Source organism: Gorilla gorilla, chromosome X, assembly GCF_029281585.2.
Source record: "Gorilla gorilla gorilla isolate KB3781 chromosome X, NHGRI_mGorGor1-v2.1_pri, whole genome shotgun sequence".
In the NCBI taxonomy this organism is placed as follows: Eukaryota; Metazoa; Chordata; class Mammalia; order Primates; family Hominidae; genus Gorilla; species Gorilla gorilla.
This window is the reverse complement of record NC_073247.2, coordinates 11,007,878-11,025,704: the sequence shown is the minus strand read 5'-3', so window position 1 is coordinate 11,025,704 and position 17,827 is coordinate 11,007,878. Positions and strand designations below refer to the sequence as shown.

Sequence of the window (17,827 nt, the reverse complement as noted above, 5' to 3'; positions counted from 1 at the left end):
ATTCAATTTCTGCCACCTTCTCTCCCATCAACCCCTAGCCCAGTCCACCAGCACTTCAGGCCGCCACACTCATCACACTCCCAGCTTACAGCCCTCTTGCTTCTCGTCCCAAAAGTCTGGAGTGGGTCAGCCTCATGAGTGCGATCAGCTCCATGTCCACCTTTCCTGCTTCTCTTCTGCCTACTCCTTCCCCCGGCCACATGCACTTCTTGACCTCAGACACACCACGTCCACCCTTCTGTCTTGCGCACACAGCTCGCTCGAGAAGCTATCACTGGGACTTCTCATCCCTGTATCTACACATTCCTCAGCGTTGCAGGGAGTGCTGTCTTTTCCAGCACCATATCCCAGGCGCCCAGAGCAACACCCGGTCCTAGCAACGTTGTTTTTTTTTTTTTTTTTTTTTTTTTTGAGATGGAGTCTCCCTCTGTTGCCCAGGCTGGAGTGCAGTGGCGCAATCTCGGCTCACTGCAACCTCTGCCCCCCAGATTCAAGCGATTCTCCTCCCTCAGCCTCCCGAGTAGCTGGGATTACAGGTGACCATCCCCATGCCCGGCTAATTTTTTGTGTTTTTAGTAGAGACGGGGTTTCACCATGTTGGCCAGGCTGGTCTTGAACTCCTGACCTCAGGTGATACACCTGCCTCAGCCTCCCAAAGTGCTGGGATAACAGGTGTGAGCCACCACGCCCGGCCCTGGCAACATTCTTATAACTACTCAACAGGCAAAAAGCTCAGTGCTGGGCTGGACAGACTGACACAGATACACAGCTTTTTTTTTTTTTTGAGGAGTCTCGCTCTGTCGCCCAGGCTGGAGTGCAGTGGCGCGATCTCGGCTCACTGTAAGCTCCACCTCCCCGGTTCACGCCATTCTCCTGCCTCAGCCTCCCGAGTAGCTGGGACTACAGGCGCCTGCCACCACGCCTGGCTAATTTGTGTTTTTAGTAGAGATGGGGCTTCACCGTGTTAGCCAGGATGGTCTCGATCTCCTGATCTCGTGATCTGCCCGCCTCGGCCTCCCAAAGTGCTGGGATGACAGGCTTGAATTGCCGCGCCCAGCCAGATGCAGACTTCTGAGAGGCCCGTGTTTGCAAACACTCTGTGTCTGGACGCATCTTGTCAGTTGGTCTCAGGCCAGACAGAGCCGTTTGAGAGAAAGGTGTGTGTGTAGCGCTCATCTGTCTGCTAGTGATATGAGCTTGGGGGTGCAACAGGCACGTGTCCAGCCCTCCAGTCCCCAAGAACGTTTGTGTTTTAATTAAACAGAGGAACAGACTATTCCACCCTGGGTCAAGCAGGCAGTGCCTACGCTACCTGTGACCACTACTTTAGGCGGGGAAAAGAACCATCTTTGGCTGGGCGTGGTGGCTCACGCCTGTAATCCCAACACTTTGGGAGGCCAAGGCGGGCGGATCACGAGGTCAGGAGATCGAGACCATCCTGGCGAACACCGTGAAACCCCATCTCTACTAAAAAATAAAAAAAAATTGGCTGGGTACGGTGGCGGGTGCCTGCAGTCCCAGCTACTCGGGAGGCCGAGGCAGGAGAATGGTGTGAACCCGGGAGGCGGAGCTTGCAGTGAGCTGAGATCGCGCCACTGCACTCCAGCCTGGGTGACAGAGCGAGACTCCGTCTCAAAAAAAAAAAAAGAACAACCGTCTTTTAAATTTGCTTTAAAAACAGCTCCTTGGCTTTAAAAAAGATTGGTTTTGGGAATTTGGCTAAGTTTATGTTCTCAGCAAACAAATCAGATGCCTCTTAAGAGCCAGGATTCTCCTCAGAAGGTTACTACCGTACAGCTGCGGGAGAGCTGTGTGATATGTCATCGTTGAATCAGCAGTTCTAGGAAAAGCAAACGATTTCTACTGGTTTGACACACACTTGGCTAGCCTCAGCTGAATAATGCAGTCCAAGGAACACAAAAACACAAAAATTGTAAGCGTGAAAAATTTTAGTTCATTGGAAAAGGATTTTATTTCACCATAAAAATGCAAACTGGAATAAACACCATCTTTCCTAACGCGAACGTTACAGCTATTTTTAGGTATTTCTGAGCTTCACTTGGAGAAGCAAATGATTATAAAACAAGTTTGCAGCCTGGAATCTGTTTGAAACATTCCAAGTAAAAATAATTTAGCAAAACAGCTTCTTAAAAAAACCACACACACTAACCTTTACTAGAAACCAAAGCTTTTAACCAATCTTTTTTTATGCTTAATTCCTTGAAGTTGTAAAAAGTGAATGTTTTTGAAGGAGCATCAGACCATTTTGTACCACTCCCCACGTACCGACACCTTAGAAAGAACGGCCCGTTTGAGTTTTGATCTTAAAGGACTTGTACCTTCCTCATCCGTGACTCAATGTCAGCACGACGATTCAGCATCCCACCCAAACTGCATTTCCTGATCAGTTAAAATTACAAACGAGGTGGGAGAAAAATCACCAGGGCAACGCTTTCTTTTCTTTTCAGTGCCAGTGTGACTCCGGTGGCCCGTGCACCTCCTAGGCCGTGCACGCAGGGAGGTCGCCAAGCAGACACAGAAATCCCCGTGTGGGGGAATGCAGCAGCTCTGCCATCCTCACGACTGTCGGTCTGTGCGATTTTCCTGACTGAGAGAGGACCGGCCGCATTAAAGCTATCAGATCAAGTTTTAAAGGACTACGTGTTTGAAACTGAAGTGCCAAGTACGCTGTGGTGAGTGGAGAAAGATGGATCTCTAAAGCATGGTGTCTTCCTTCCTGCCAGCGGGCTCCTTGGACATTCCTGGCTGCAGAAGGGTCTTGGCTTTGCAGGGGTGGACGGAGAGCGGCCAAGGAGCGGCCAGGAGGCTCGAGCAGGTCCTGGTCTTTCCTGGACAGGCCGTGCCCGTCATTACCTGTTCCAGGTACTGCGGTGCCTGCTCGGGGACCGGGAGCGCGACCGCTCGCTTCGGCGGCGGTGGCGGCTGTGCTTCCTGCTGGCGCTGCCCCTCCGCTCCCGGCTCCGCTCCCTCCGGTGCCTGTCTTTGCTGTGGGACCTCCGGGACCGGGTGTGGTCCGGGCTCGTGCTGCGCCGGCGGGGGCTGTCATCCTTGTAGCCGTGCTTCTTGTGGGGCCGCCGCTCCTTGCGTGGCCTCCCGTCCTCCCGGCTGCCAGCCCGCCTGGCCCGGCTCCTCTCCCGCTTGTGCCGGTCATCAAGCCCGTCTCCGGTGGCCCGGCCCCGGCCCTTGCTGGGCTCCCGGTTGCACTTGTCCTGTTCCGACCGGGTGTCCTTTTTGGAGACATTCTGCTCGCAGGCAGGGATGCCCTTGGGCTGTTGGTTGTTGTCAGGAATGCAGGAGAGGACGCCGCCCGGGCACCTCTTCTCTGGAGAGCCATCCTCGGGAGCCACACCACAGAAGCTCTGACCCTCCTTGCACGGGGCCTCCTCGGCCACGCTCCCGTTCACGCTTTTGGGAGCGCCGTCGGCCTCTGGGTGGGCCGGGCTCTCCTTGGGGGCACCGGCCGGGGGCTGGCCCCCGAGGGGGTGCAGCATGGTGGCGCTCACACAGCCGGATGACACGGTCTGCAGGATGTCCAAGACGGGCTGCAGCAGGTCGGCGTGTGCCACGCCCAGCTCGTCGTGTGCGTGGCTGTCGTCCGGCTTCTTGCTCAGCAGGATGCTCAGCAGTCGCTCGCGCAGCTCCCGCTCTTTCCGCTGCAGGCCCAAGGCGCGCTCCTTCTCCTCCTCCACGCGCCGCAGCTCGGCCTCCTGCAGCCGCCGCCGCTCCTCCTGCTGCTGGAGCCTCAGCTTCTCCTCCTTCTGCTCCTGTTCCCGTAGCTTCACAGCCTGCGGGGAAGAGGAAAGTGCAGCTGAGCCCGGTTCCTGAGCCCGGCCGGACACGTGGGACAGGAGCTGGGAAGGTGTCTGGAGGCCCCATGGTCTGGGGATGCAGGATCAGCGGCCTGGCTGGACTCCAGCCCTGGGGTGGGGGGCGTCTCCTATGGCGAGCCAGGTCCAGCCCGTCCATCCCTCGGCTCCCGCGGCCACACCTGGGGCCGTCATGCGTCTGAGTGAGAAGGAAACCCCTTGGCAAAGCGACTCGGCGCAGCCCCAGGGCGGGCCTCTTGGGCAGAGCCGGGCCCTGCCGGGAGCCCCACCACGTTGCACACAGGCGCCTGCGGTTAGGTCACAAGCGGCCGCCAGCAACAGGGAGCTGAGATGACGCCGCAGACACACGCCGCCGCCATAGCTGCGGGGCGAGCCTGGCCTAGCCTGGGTTAGTGTCTTCAATATTCACCATGAGGTAAGGACTGGGCTGCCACATGTCTCAGCCTCTTGTCATGCTCCTTCCCGGGGACTTATCACAACTGTAATCAGACAACAGGTTATGGGGTCGCCCCGCGTTGGACTCCAGGGGGGCGCAGCCCTCCTGAGGACAAGGAGCGTGCCGGGGACATCTGTCCTGGGGAGGTCTGTCTGTCTGTGGGCCCTGGCCCCGGGCTCATGGGAGTTACCAGTCGCGCCTGCAGGAGGAGCAGGGAGGCTCTTGGTGCTGAGGGGGTCGTCAGTACCGGCGCTGGTGAGACCTGTCAGGTTCACGCTGCGGAGGAGGGACCCGGGCCCACGGCAGGCCCCCTCTGTGTGCTCAGCCCTTCCCCCAGCCCACCTTGCCCCTCTGCTCTGGGCCACTGGTGAGGTCACAGCCAGGCCAGCTGACCACACACAGAGGCACGGGCCAGAGAGAGCGGCCCCCTGAACTCTGCCACTGCCCCGACCCAAAGGAAACAGAGAGCCTCTGCCCTGGCCCCCGGGAGGCTGCCAGCCTGCTCGGGGAACCTGAATGCACCAGCTTTGCAAAAGGAAACGGTCACAGCTCTGAAATCATCGGGAACGACAGACGAGCGCTACACACTCCCGGGCAGGAGCCGTCATCCTCGGCATTAAAGCTGGTTTTGTGGCTACAGCTGCAGCCGGCGGGGAAACGGCGCCGTGACGCCGCCCGCATTTCAGGGGAGGGCACCGAGGGCAGCCCGGGCGCGGCTGGCGGCTGCAGAGGGAGCCCCCGGGTACCTTGGCTCTGCTGAGCAGCTCGGCGATGAGCCGGATGGACTGCAGGTTCCTCTGGGCCAGCAGCAGCTTGCGCTCCTCCAGCTTGATCTTCTCCTGCAGCTGCTTCTGCTCCTCCGCCTGCAGCTTCTCCAGCTTCTTCTGATTCCGGCGCAGCTCACGGTCCCTCTGCTTCTGCTCCCTCTTGCGAAGCTTCTCTTCTCTTTTCCTCTCTCGCTCCAGCTCTTCCAGCTCCTTCTGTTTCCTGTGTGGAACACACCGGGGGCTCGTCACAGAGAGCGCCGCAGCCAACACACCACACACCATACAAGCGGCTTTTCACACACGGCGGAACAGGCCACAGTCCAACGATTAAGCATTTAACTCTTTATCCCAAAGTGGACCTCGGTTGACTCAAAGCAGCCCGAGAGGTGGAAGGAGTGAGCCGGGTGAGGACCTCCGTGACCTTCCAACACACCGTCCTGCTAAGTGCGACCCAACCCTGAAACCACAAAGAAAACGACCACTGGACCGACCACATCAAAAGCCACGCCCCCAGTCGGGAAAGATGGACGGACGGACGGACGGGTGAAAGAGGAACCCCAGCAGGCCCAGCAAGGCCCCGGGATGCACAGCGGCACGGAGGAGGCCGGTTCTGCCCACCAGGAACCGCGCTGGGTGACTCCTTGCTGTGCAGGAATCCTGTGAGGGCACCACACAGCACTGGCACGGGGGGACCTCTCTCTAAACAAATCCAACCACAGCCACGCCACTCAGCTCCTTGCACTTTTCCTGTGGAGACGGGTGTCCAGGAAGTGAGGATGAATGCGGCCGGGGAGGGGCACGGTCCCCAGAGAGAGTCCACAAGAGACAGTAGGGAGTTCCCCAGCTCACCCTCCCCCGCCCCGCAGCTCTCAAATGCATTTCAACCAACACCGGACATGGGAACAAGTCACAGCTGTTCCTATGGAACACGACACGGAGGCGAAGACTTCGGAAGCCCGGGTGGGTGCCGCCAACTGCCTAGTGAGGCCACAAAGCCCGCCGGGGTGACACAGACCCACGCAGACACCAAGGCGAGAGGAGACACGGGGACAAGGAGGAGCAGGCCGGGAGAAAAGGCATCCCACGCTCCGCCACCCCAAGAAGGGGGCCGGGCCAGGTGCCGACGCCCAGGCAGTGATCCACACGGTCTCCGGGCGGGGCATGCAGGTCCTCAGGCAGTTTCATGTGCTGAAGGTTTAACCGCCCTGTGAGCTGTCACCGCCCCACGAGCTTGGAGGGCGGCTCAGAGCAGCCCAGCAAACAGCACGCCCTTAGGTGGGACTCACACCGACGCCTTGAGGCTGGGCAGCTTTCAGAGGACAGCTCTCATCAAGCTCAAAGTTACACGTGAGGGCTGAACAAGCAAACACGCCTCATCTCCACCCACCAGAAAGAAATGCAGGAGGCTGCCCTGGGCCTCCCCTCATGCTCAGCCTCTGAGGAAGGACAGTGGGGGGCAGCGGGGGCAAGTACGGCCCTGAGTGTGGAGCCCTCCTGGCCAGCTCCCCCAGACAACAGGCCTGCCCCTCCCCGGGGCTCTGGACACCCCATCCTGCTCTCGAGAACCTCATGGCCCGGCCCCGCTTCCCCCAGTCCCTCTGTGGTCTGGCCAGGCAGACGGGATCCCTTCCCTGCAGAGACACACTCCACTTCTCCAACGTCCATCTCTCCTCAGGGAAAGATCAAGGATGCAGCTTCTTCTCCGCACCCGCAAGCTGCTTTCCGAAATGTTGCGGGGACACTCCTGCAACACTGAGAGGTCCGAGGCTCTGAGTCCCACTCCACACTTCCAGAATGTGGACAGGCACATTCAGCCAGGCCTGGGCTGTGTCTGCAGCCTGGAAGAGTCCCTGTAACATCCCAGGACTGTCTCCCATCCCAGCTGTCCTGGTCGGCCTGACAGCGGCTGACACAGGGGACCCTGACTCAACCCCACATCCGAAGCGCCCCTCCCAGGGGCCGCCTCCCAGGACGGCGACGCAGCAGCACGTCCCTCCCTCCCAGGGCGTCTGCCTCTCTGTGCTGCCTGCCTTAGGTCCTGGGAATCCTGACAGCTGACATGGGCCCCCCCAAGCACATTCACGGCCACTCGCTTACACACTGCACCTGCCTCATCTAAGGAGCCCTCGGGGTTCAGATTCAGAGGCTGACGGCCCGACTCTCCCCTGGGGAGGCAACGGGGGCTACGTAAAGAACACCACGGGCAGGACGGACCTGCTCCCAGGAGTTCAGTGCCGGGACTCTCGTGCAAACATCACCAGCCACACACATCAACACGCTGGCACCAGCGTCACATAAAGCAGTGAGAAATGAAAACAAAACGGACCAACTCGGTCCCACCAGAGGCTGTCCGGGAGCCCCCCAGCCAAGTCCAACACATCCCAGACTTGATATCGGCGACATGAAGCGCAACAGACGTGCAGGACGCACCAAAGTCGTCAGAGGACACGGCGGGAGGGATGGAGGAGGAAGAGGAGTAGGAGGAGGAGGATTCCGCCTCACTAGGAGGGTGGGAGGGATGGAGGAGGAGGAGGAGTAGCGGAAGATTCCGCCTCACTAGGAGGGTGGGAGGAGGAGGATTCCGCCTCACTAGGAGGGTGGGAGGGATGGAGAAGGAGGAGGAGGATTCCGCCTCACTAGGAGGGTGGGAGGGATGGAGAAGGAGGAGGAGGAATCCACCTCACTAGAAGGACACGGCAGGAGGGATGGAGGAGGGAGAGGACGAATCCACCTCACTAGGAAGGCACAGCGGGAGGGATGGAGGAGGAAGAGGAGGAGGAGGAGGAATCCGCCTCACGGGATTCACAGAAAGTTGTTGGTTCCCTCCTGCAATGCTAAGAAGATAAAAGGGGCTACAAAGAGTGACCTGAGGTTGTCTCTGGTACCCCAACCACAGTGAACGACCCAGGCAATTGCTTTAAAGGCCTCTTATCTGAAGCTGGGTTTTTGTCCTATCATTGATTTTTTGTTTTTTTTTTTTTTAAATCTGGCCATCACCATCAACCCTCTACTTCATTTTGCAAATGTAGCCTCAACCTAAACGCAAACTTGCAAACAGCCAAGGCATTCTGTTTGTTTCAGCAGGATGTGTGAACAGCATGTGGAGGGAGAAGAGGTGGCTCTTCAGGCAAGGTGCGGTCCTGGGAGCCGGCAGAGATCGTGTCAGACCACGACGTGTGACAAGAAAAAGAGAAACATGCATATTCTGCTGCGTCTCAAACAGCCACTCACGCAGGTCCTCACGTGCACAGCTGAGTACCCACAGGCCTGCACACACACCCATACGTGCACACACAAGTACACACACGGGTTCACAGGCACACACGCATGCACACAGGCACATGTGTGCTATGTGCACACATGCAGAGGCACACACACGTGGGCACACATGCACATACACACACAGGTACACACATAAGCTCAGACACGCATGCACACACAGGCACGTGCGCACAGATGCAGAGGCACACGTGGGCACACATGCACATACACACACAGGTACACACACGAGCTCACACACATGCACGCACACACAGGCATGTGCGCACAGATGCAGAGGCACACATGGGCACACACGAGCACACACGCACACAGGTACACACATGCACACAGGTACACACGAGCTCACAGGCACACATGCACACACACAGGCACGTGTGCACAGACGCAGAGGCACACGTGGGCACACATGCGTACATACGTACACAGGTACACGAGCTCACAGGCACACAGAGGCACGTGTGCACAAATGCAGAGGCACATACACGTGGGCACACATGCGTACACACGCACACAGGTACACACACGAGCTCACAGGCACGCATGCACACACAAAGGCACGTGTGCACAGACGCAGAGGCACACACACGTGGGCACACATGTGTACATACACACACAGGTACACACATGCACACAGGTACACACGAGCTCACAGGCACGCATGCACACACACAGGCACGTGTACACAGATGCAGAGGCACACACGTGGGCACACATGCGTACACACGCACACAGGTACACACACACAGGTACACACACGAGCTCACAGGCACGCATGCACACACACAGGCACGTGTGCACAGATGCAGAGGCACACACACGTGGGCACACATGCGTACACACGCACACAGGTACACACACGAGCTCACACACATATACGCACACACTCGGGCGCACATACGTACATACAAAGTACACACACCGGTTCACAGGCACACGTGCATCCATGCACACAGGTACACACACAAGCTCACAAGCATGCATGCACACACACACGCACAGGAATACATGCAGACACACGCACACGGGTCTGCGCACACTCCCAGGTGCCGGACACCAGCGCCGAGGGCCCGCTCCCGCAGAAGGTACCTTTCCTCCGCTCGCTGCCTCTCCTCCGCTTCCTTCTCTCTGCGCTTTTGTTCTTCTCTTTGCTGCTCCAGTTCCTGAAGCTTCTGCCTCTCCAGCTGCCGCTTCTTAATTGAGGCATCACTCAGGTGTTTGGTCGAATCAAAAGAAACCTTTAAAAGCAAAAACAGTGTCAGATGGCCTTCCCCCAAAACCCCCCAGACACACGGCCAGGCGCCCTCTCCTGGGCCGTAGGGCCGAGTGGCCTCAGAACCTGAGCGCCCGCTCACCACTCCCGTCTGGTGCAGACCCAGACAGTGGAGCCCAGAAGCCAAACCAATCCCTTCAAGTCACCATCAGTGGCTCAAGACTTAGCTCATCCCACGGAGTTACGACTCAGCAAGGAACACCAACTAGCCCTCGCCACTTACTGAACACAAGTGACACGCCACCGCTGCGAGACACAGCTCCCCTTCTGCTACCCGGCTCCACCATTCCCTGTGGCCACAGTCACTGAGTAGGCCACCCCGGGGCCGCCTGCCCACACCCACAGGGCACATCTTAAGGCCACAAAACCCCCTCCAGGAGGCTGGCTCATTTGTCACTGTGAAGCCAACACGGTCAAAACACATGAGGCTAGGCTGAGCGCAGTGGCTCACGCCTGTAATCCCAGCACTTTGGGAGGGCGAGGCAGGCAGTTCATGAGGTCAGGAGTTCGAAACCAGCCTGGCCAACACGGCAAAACCCTGTTTCTACTAAAAATACAAAAATTAGCCAGGTGTGATGGCACGCGCCTGTAGTCCCAGCTACTCGGAAGGCTGAGGCAGAAGAATCGCTCGAACCCAGGAGGTGGAGGATGCAGTGAGCAAAGATGGCACCACTGCACTCCAGCCCAGGAAACAGATCGAGACTCTGTCTCGAAAAAAAAAATAAAAATTAAAAAATTAAAACAATAAAAAAGCACATGAGGCTAAAGGGAACGTTCAGCCCTGGTTTCAAGGTGCATTCTGGGAAGGCCAGGTTCTCTTGGTTCTGACACGGTTCAAATCCCTGTCAGAGTTCCTGAGGCTCCACCCCTCACCTGCTATATGACCTGTGTCTCCCCCACATCTTCCTTAAGATACCAAATTTCCAAAACCACAGCACGGGACCCCTACTCCACCTCACGCCTGTGCCTCTGAAATCGGACAGGCACAGGACTGTTGCTGCCATTTTACTTAGGGGAGGTCCCCACAGTCTCAGGGGTGTGGCTGGGAGCGTTCTGCTGACCCTGCTGGAAGGAAGTCGCCGGAGGGAGGAAGCGCGTGGCTCTCGGTGCCCAGGACTCACCTTGATGTTGCAGGCCACGGCCTTGCCGTCCTCGCCCTTGTACATGAGTTTCATCCCGCGCAGGGCGCTCATGGCCTGGATGAAGCCCACGTACTCGCGGTACTGCACATAGGCCTCGAAGTTCAAGTGCCCCCCGAAACTGAAGGTGTGGAAGTTGCGGCCCGTCATCTCCTCCCGGTAGGGGTCCAGCATGGGGATGTCCACATTCCGGATCTCCCCGAACTTCTCAAACACCTTGACCAGGACGTCCTCGCTGGGCTTCTCGGAGCCCGACTCCTTCAGGGCGAACCACTTGCAGGGCAGCCCCTCCAGGTGGATGGTGTCCGGCCGCTCCCCCGGCAGGGTCTCGTTCATGTCCTTGGCGTCACGGAAGAAAGAGTCCCAGTCGTGGCGGGTGGGGAAGTCGATCTTGAACTCGGCCGCGCGCACCTTCAGGATGTCGGAGAAGCCGCTGAGCTTGATGGTCTTGCCGTCCAGGCAGGCCAGAAAAGACTTGACCAGGCTCTTGTTCTCCACCTCCCCCTCGAAGCGGATGAAGTCCATGGTGCTCTTGGAAATCCGCAGCGTGGAGAACTGGTGGTTGTGCACCATGCCCTTCAGCCTCTCCATCACCTCCCAGTTGGAGATGGACTTCCCCGGCTGCTTCAGCTGTGGGAGCGCCACGCTGATGGTCATCTTGGTGATGGGCTTCAGGTACAAGCCGTAAGCAGGGCAGAGCTCCACGGCCTCAGACGTGTCGTGCACGATGGTAGCCGCTGCCATAGCCTCCGGGACCTTGGGCCTGAAACGTAAGACGCAGACAGTCAGCACCAGCACCCCCCACCTCCCCCGCCAATGAGGAGGGGCCAAGCCAGCAGGCACTTTCTGGACCCGGAGAGGAGAAACAGCAGCGTCTCTCTGCCGTGTCAGAGGCTGGTTTCCACCTTGTTAACAGCCATCTCAATGGAGGTTTTTACTTTTTGAAATCATTAAGAGTACACCAAAGGGGAAAAAGCCGAGCTGATAAAGAACAGGTTAGTGTCAAAGCCTCGGTCAGCACTGCCCGACACCCTACATCCAGCCGCCAGCAGCTCCCAAGGCCTGCAGAATAGGAAGCTGAGCACGACCAGGCCCCTCACACAGGTCAAGTAGGGACGGGGACGCCACAAACGCCTAGCTCCACGGGAAGGGGCAGAAAGACACTGGGGAAGGGAAGGGGCCAGGGAGAGCACAGCTGCAGGCATCTGGAAAGGTTTTGTGGAGGGGGCGGCGGCCCTGTACTTGCCCTGATAAAACAGGAAGTCTCGGGCTACAAAAACAATCCAGAACCATGAACCCTAGTAATCTCCACGAAGGCCAGACGTATCCCAGCTTTAACCCACTCAAAGCCAAAAAGTGCAAGGAACTTTCCACAAGTTAGGGGCCGGAGTCCCCCATCTGCGCCTTCTTTCCCCGCCCACCTTCTTTAACCCACCTCTTCCCTGCTGAGCTGACCGGGCAGCCACTTCCTGACGGCCAAGTCCAAGTAGAGGAAGCTTCACTCACAGAAACCCAAACATCTCAGGTGACCGCCTCTGGCCCGGCCACCCACCCCATCAACCTGGAGGCTTCCTGCCAGGCCCAGGAGACGGCCTCCTCGCCCAAGCCGGAGGTGGGAGGTGCGAAAGGAGGGAGGGAGGGTGGAGAAGCTACCAGAAAAGGTCAGTGGGGCACCAGGGAGGGGCTCCAGCCTGGACAGAGACCAGTGAACCCTCCCCCAGAACCCAAGCGGCCCCAACAACTTCACCACCGAGGAACCCTCCCCACTCTGGCCTCCAGCGCCCTCCGACCACCCCGGTACACCTGGCTGCCCAATCCCCAGTACGCGGCATGGCCCCTGGTATTCCCACCCACCGCAGCCCCCCAGCATAGCCTCAGGCTGCCGCTGGCACCCCTGGCAGGGCCCCACACATTCTCAGGCCCTTGGCCACTCGGTACCCTCAGGTCCTCAGTTCCCCGCCCCCCACCACCCTCCTGGATGCGCCCCAGTACCCCAACCTACACAGCACTGCCCCAGCCTCCGAAAACCCCGGACAGCCCCTTGCTTCCCACTGTAGACCTAGGAGCGACCGCAGCGCCACGTCCCCTAGTCCCAGGCCTCCTAGTCTCCCGCCCATCCGATCCCCCGAGCTCCCAGCCCTCCGACACCGCTCCAGGCCTCAGCTCCTTCGGTGCAGTCCCAGGAACCGCTCCAGCCCCTACCCCTACTTCCAGGGACCCCCGGACCCCGACCGCAGACCTCCCCAGCCCCCGATTCCCCCGTACAGCCCCAGGCGCTCCCAGCCCCCCGGTGGCACCCCACGCACCCCAACCCCAGCCCCGTCACCTCCGAGACCCCTAGGCGCCGCCTCCCAAGCCCCGGACCCCCGGCCCGGCCCTAGGAGCGAAGCGTTCGCCGGCTGCAGCCAGGCCTGGGAGGCACGGGGGCTGCACTCACCTGCGCGGGGCTCCGCCTGCGTCCCAGGCCGCCGCCGCCGCTGGCCCAAGCTCCCGCCGTCCCCCGACGATCCCCGGACAGGCGCGGCCTCACCGCCGGGCGCCGCCACCGTCCCCTGGAGGCGCCTCCGACGCCGCCACCGCCGTCGCCGCCCGCCCTCTATGACGCATTTCCACTTCCGGCGCGCGGGCTCGCGGAAGAGGCCGCGCGGCAGCACCCGGTTTCTCCTTCTTGCCCTGGCTCCGCCCCTGGGAGGAGGGACTTCCGGGAGCCCGGCCTTTTGCACTGCGCGCGCGCGAGTGCGCCCCGCCCCCATGTTGCCACCTGCCTGCGGGTAACCAGAGGAGGTACTTGGGCCAGGGTCTGTGATCATAGCCCTTAAGCCAAACAGGAGGGCGGCCGGTGTGGGGTCTAAATTCCAACTGTAGAGTCAAATATATGTAATAAAATTCTAAAATATAATAGGATCCTATAACGGGATTCTATACTATACTTGCAAATTATGGGTAATATACTTGAATAATATAATTTATGTATAAATTAGATATCATATTCTATGACGTAATTATAGAATTACATATACATTGCTAGTTAATTAACTATTAATTGAATGGTTAATAATTATTAATTGTATAGTAATAATTATTAATGCATACCAGTACATAATGTAATTATGAAATAATAAATGATAACTTACAATGGTATTATGAAATTATAATAATTTATATTGCAATTATGAAATAAATGATCATTTCTAATTATAAGATAATTTATAATGTAATTATGAAATAAATATAATGTAATTTAAAAATAAATGATAATCTAATCTAATTATGAAGCAAATGCTATTGTATAATATAACCATAATTTATAATGTAATTGTGGAATAATAAATGATAATCTATAGTGTAATTATGAAATAAATGAAAATATATAATGTAATTCTGAAATGATCATTTATAATGTAATTATGAAATAATAAATGACAATTTATAATGTGATTACAAAATAATAAATGAGGCCAGGTGCGGTGGCTCACGTCTGTAATCCCAGCACTTTGGAGGGCCAAGGCGGGCAGATCACAAGGTCAGGAGTTCAAGACCAGCCTGGGGCCGGGGCCGGTGGCTCATGCCTGTAATCCCAGCACTTTGGGAGGCCGAGATGTGCGGATGATGAGGTCAGGAGATCGAGACCATCCTGGCTAACACGGTGAAACCCCGTCTTTACTAAAAATACAAAAAATAATTAGCCGGGCGTGGTGGTGGGCACCTGTAGTCCCAGCTACTCGGGAGGCTGTGACAGGAGAATGGCGTGAACCTGGGAGGTGGGGCTTGCAGTGAGCCGAGATCGCGCCACTGCACTCCAGCCTGGTTGACAGAGTGAGACTCCATGTCAAAAAAAAAAAAAAAAAAGACCAGCCTGGCCAGCATGGTGAAACCCCGTCTCTACTAAAAAGACAAAAAACTAGCCAGGCGTGGAGGTGGGTGCTTGTAGTCCCAGCTACTTAGGAGGCTGAGGCAGGCCCGAGAATCACTTGAACCCGGGAGGCAGAGGTTGCAGTGAGCCAAGATGGCGCCACTGCGCTCCATCCTGGGCAACAGAGCGAGACTCTGTCTCCGATAAATAAATAAATAAGTAATGATAATTTATAATGCATTATTCATTTTTTATTTATTATAATTTATTGTTTATTAAGTATGTCATGCCCTATGTGAGAGGTACGTGCTTCTGACGTCCCAAATATGTCACAAGTCCCCAAACTGGATATCCAGGGTCAGATAATCAGAATAGAAATCTTGCATTGCTCAACATCAGCTATCAACAAAGGAGAAAGCGAACACACCAGGGGCCTGAGGAAGATGGACCATTCTGTGAACCCAGGCGGGCTTCAGAGGGGCCGGGCTGTGTGAGAGGGTTGCTATGCCTTCCATGTTTCTGTCCTTCCAAAACTCAAGTTCAAACTCAGTTCCCACTGCAAGAGTATTAGAGGTGGTGCTTTTAGGAGGTGGTTAGGTCACGAGTGGGATTTGTGCTCTTAGAAGACAGGCCCCAGAGAGCTCTCTCGCCCCTTCCACCATGTGAGGACACAGCCAGAAGGAACCATCTGTGAACTGGCAAGCGGGTCCTCACCAGACACTGAACCTCCCACTCATTCATCTTGGACTCTCAGCCTCCAGAACCGTGAGACATAAAAGTCTGCGGTTTAGGCCGGGTACGGTGGCTCATGCCTGTAATCCCAGCACTCTGGGAAGCCGAGGCGGGTGGATCACCTGAGCTCAGGAGTTTGAGACCAGTGTGGCCAACATGGTGAAACCCTGTCTTTACTAAAAATACAAAACTTAGCTGGGCGTGGTGGTGCACACCTGTAATCCCAGCTATTCGGGAGGCTGAGGCAGGAGAATTGCTTGAACCCGGGAGGTGGAGGTCGCAGTGAGCCAAGATTGCGCCATTGCACTCCAGCCTGGATGACAAGAGGAAGACTCCATCTCAAAAGAAGGGGAAGGGAGGGGAATGGAGGGGAATGGAGGGGAAGGGAGTGGAAGGGAGAGGAGGGGAGGGGAAGGGAGAGGAGGGGAGGGGAAGGGAAAGGAGGGGAGGGTAGGAGAGGGGAAAGGAGGGGAGGGGAAGGGAGGGGAGGGGAAGGGAGGGGAGGGGAGGAGGGGATGGGAGGAAAGAAGGGAAGGGGAGGGGAAGGGGGAGGAGAGGGGAGGGGAAGGGAGCAGAGGAAAGGGGAGGGGGGAGGGGAGGGGAAGGGAGGGGAGGGGAGGGGAAGGGAGGGGAGGGGAGGGGAAGGGAGGGGAAGGGAAGGGAGGGGAAGGGAGGGGAAGGGAAGGGAGGGGAAGGGAGGGGAAGGGAAGGGAGGGGAAGGGAGGGGAAGGGAGAGGAGGGGAGGGGAAGGGAGAGGAGGGGAGGGGAAGGGAAAGGAGGGGAGGGGAGGAGAGGGGAAAGGAGGGGAGGGAAGGGGAAGGGAAGGGAGGGGATGGGAAGGGAGGGGAGGGGAGGAGGGGAGGGGAGGGGAGGAGGGGAGGGGAGGAGGGGAGGGGAGGAAAGAAGGGAAGGGAAGAGGAGGGGAAGGGGGAGGAGAGGAGAGGGGAAGGGAGCAGAGGAAAGGGGAGGGGGGAGGGGAGGGGGGATGGGAGGGGGAGGGGAAGGGAAGGGAGGAGAGGGGAGGAGAAGGGAGGGGAGGGGAAGGGAGGGGAAGGGAGGGGAAGGGAAGGGAGGGGAAGGGAGGAGGGGATGAGAGGAAAGAAGGGAATGGAAGAGGAGGGGAAGGGAAGGGAGGAGAGGGGAGGGGAAGGGGGGGAGGAGAGGGCAGGGGAAGGGGGGAGGAGAGGGCAGGGGAAGGGGGGAGGAGAGGGGAGGGGAAGGGGGGAGGAGAGGGGAGGGGAAGGGGGGAGGAGAGGGGAGGGGAAGGGAGCTGAGGAGAGGGGAAGGGAAGGGAAGGGAGGAGAGGGGAAGGGAAGGGAGGGGAAGGGAGGGGAGGGGAAGGGAGGGGAAGGGAGGGGAGGGGAAGGAAGAGGGCTTGTGGGTATTTGGGGGGCGTTTGCATTGTGTGAGCCATGATGTCCATAAAGGCTAATATTAATATGATTATGAGTCTCTACTTGACCAAGGAGAAAACAAACACACCAGGGTCCCCAGGACGGGGACCATTCTGTGAACCCAAGCAGGCTTCTCAGTGAGACACACCCCTTTGCTGCCTGCATGTACATTCTTCTTCTTCTTAGGGACACGAAAGCGTTTGGGGTTCTCTTTAAAATTCTTCTCGCTGCTGCTGCTTTACATACCATTGGTGTGTGTTTCCCGGGGGAGCTGTTAAATTCGGAAACCATTTTGCCACTCAGCTAGTTCCCTGAAGGTATTTACAAAGCAAATTCAGAAGGAGATATTCACTCCTTCAGAACCAGCAAGCACCAAAGGATGGTTATAATAATCTGGAAAACCTTTAAGGAAAATGCTTGGCCTCCTAAAGCATTTTGGAGCAAAACATCCCTCTCCTGAATGTACCCCAGAAATAAAAAAACAAAGTTTTCAGATATCTGCAGCCGTAATCCTTTGTCATGGGGAGGTAGCCATGAGTCTTTGTTGTTGTGTACCCAGTCTGTATCATTTCCATGAATTGAGCATGAAAGGCAAATAAAAAGATTCTGAGATATCACTCTCATGATGCTGCAGCAAAGGTGCCGGAACTTTCCAGATGCAATAAGCTCTCTAGTCAACAGACTTCAAGATAATCAAACAGGAGTGTATTCTAGGTAGGCCCGACCTAATCAGGTGAGCACTTTAAAATAAGGTCTGGGGCTGGGCACGGTGGCTCACGCCTGTAATCCCAGCACTTGGGGAGGCCGAGGCAGGTGGATCACGAGGTCAGGAGTTCGAGACCAGCCTGGCCAAGATGGTGAAACCCCATGTCTACTAAAAATACAAAAAATTAGCTGGGCGTGGTGGCACACGCCTGTAATCCCAGCTACTCCGGAGGCTGAGGCAGAGAATTGCTTAAACCTGGAGGGGCGGAGCTTGCAGTGAGCCGAGATCGCACCACTGCACTCCAGCCTGGGCAACAGACAGAGACTCTGTCTCAAAAAACATAAATACATAAAAAAATAAATAAATAAACAAGAAAGGCTGGGTGCGGTGGCTCAGGCCT

The 17,827-nt window shown here is 57.0% G+C and overlaps 1 protein-coding gene across 1 annotated transcript; it reads right to left on the bottom strand.

Annotated features, from left to right (window-relative positions):
• Positions 1–1,931: 1,931 nt before the first annotated feature.
• Positions 1,932–13,354, bottom strand: LOC129530054 (A-kinase anchor protein 17A). The gene is made up of 5 exons (XM_055376329.2): positions 13,180–13,354; positions 10,725–11,505; positions 9,420–9,568; positions 5,031–5,271; positions 1,932–3,806 (listed from the first exon to the last, which is right to left on the bottom strand). The coding sequence occupies exons 2-5, from the start codon at positions 11,484–11,486 to the stop codon at positions 2,871–2,873; spliced, it is 2,088 nt and encodes a 695-aa protein (XP_055232304.1). The 5' UTR covers positions 11,487–11,505; positions 13,180–13,354; the 3' UTR covers positions 1,932–2,870.
• Between the last annotated feature and the right edge of the window lie 4,473 nt (positions 13,355–17,827).

Bases quoted from the DNA above. Each gene is read 5' to 3' on its own strand.
- LOC129530054 (XM_055376329.2), bottom strand. From the start codon at position 11,486: ATGGCAGCGGCTACCATCGTGCACGACACGTCTGAGGCCGTGGAGCTC. The intron at 9,569-10,724 runs GTGAGTCCTGGG...TTGCTTTTAAAG, and splicing joins CCGTGGCCTGCAACATCAAG to GTTTCTTTTGATTCGACCAA. The intron at 3,807-5,030 runs GTACCCGGGGGC...TCTTCCCCGCAG, and splicing joins AGCTGCTCAGCAGAGCCAAG to GCTGTGAAGCTACGGGAACA.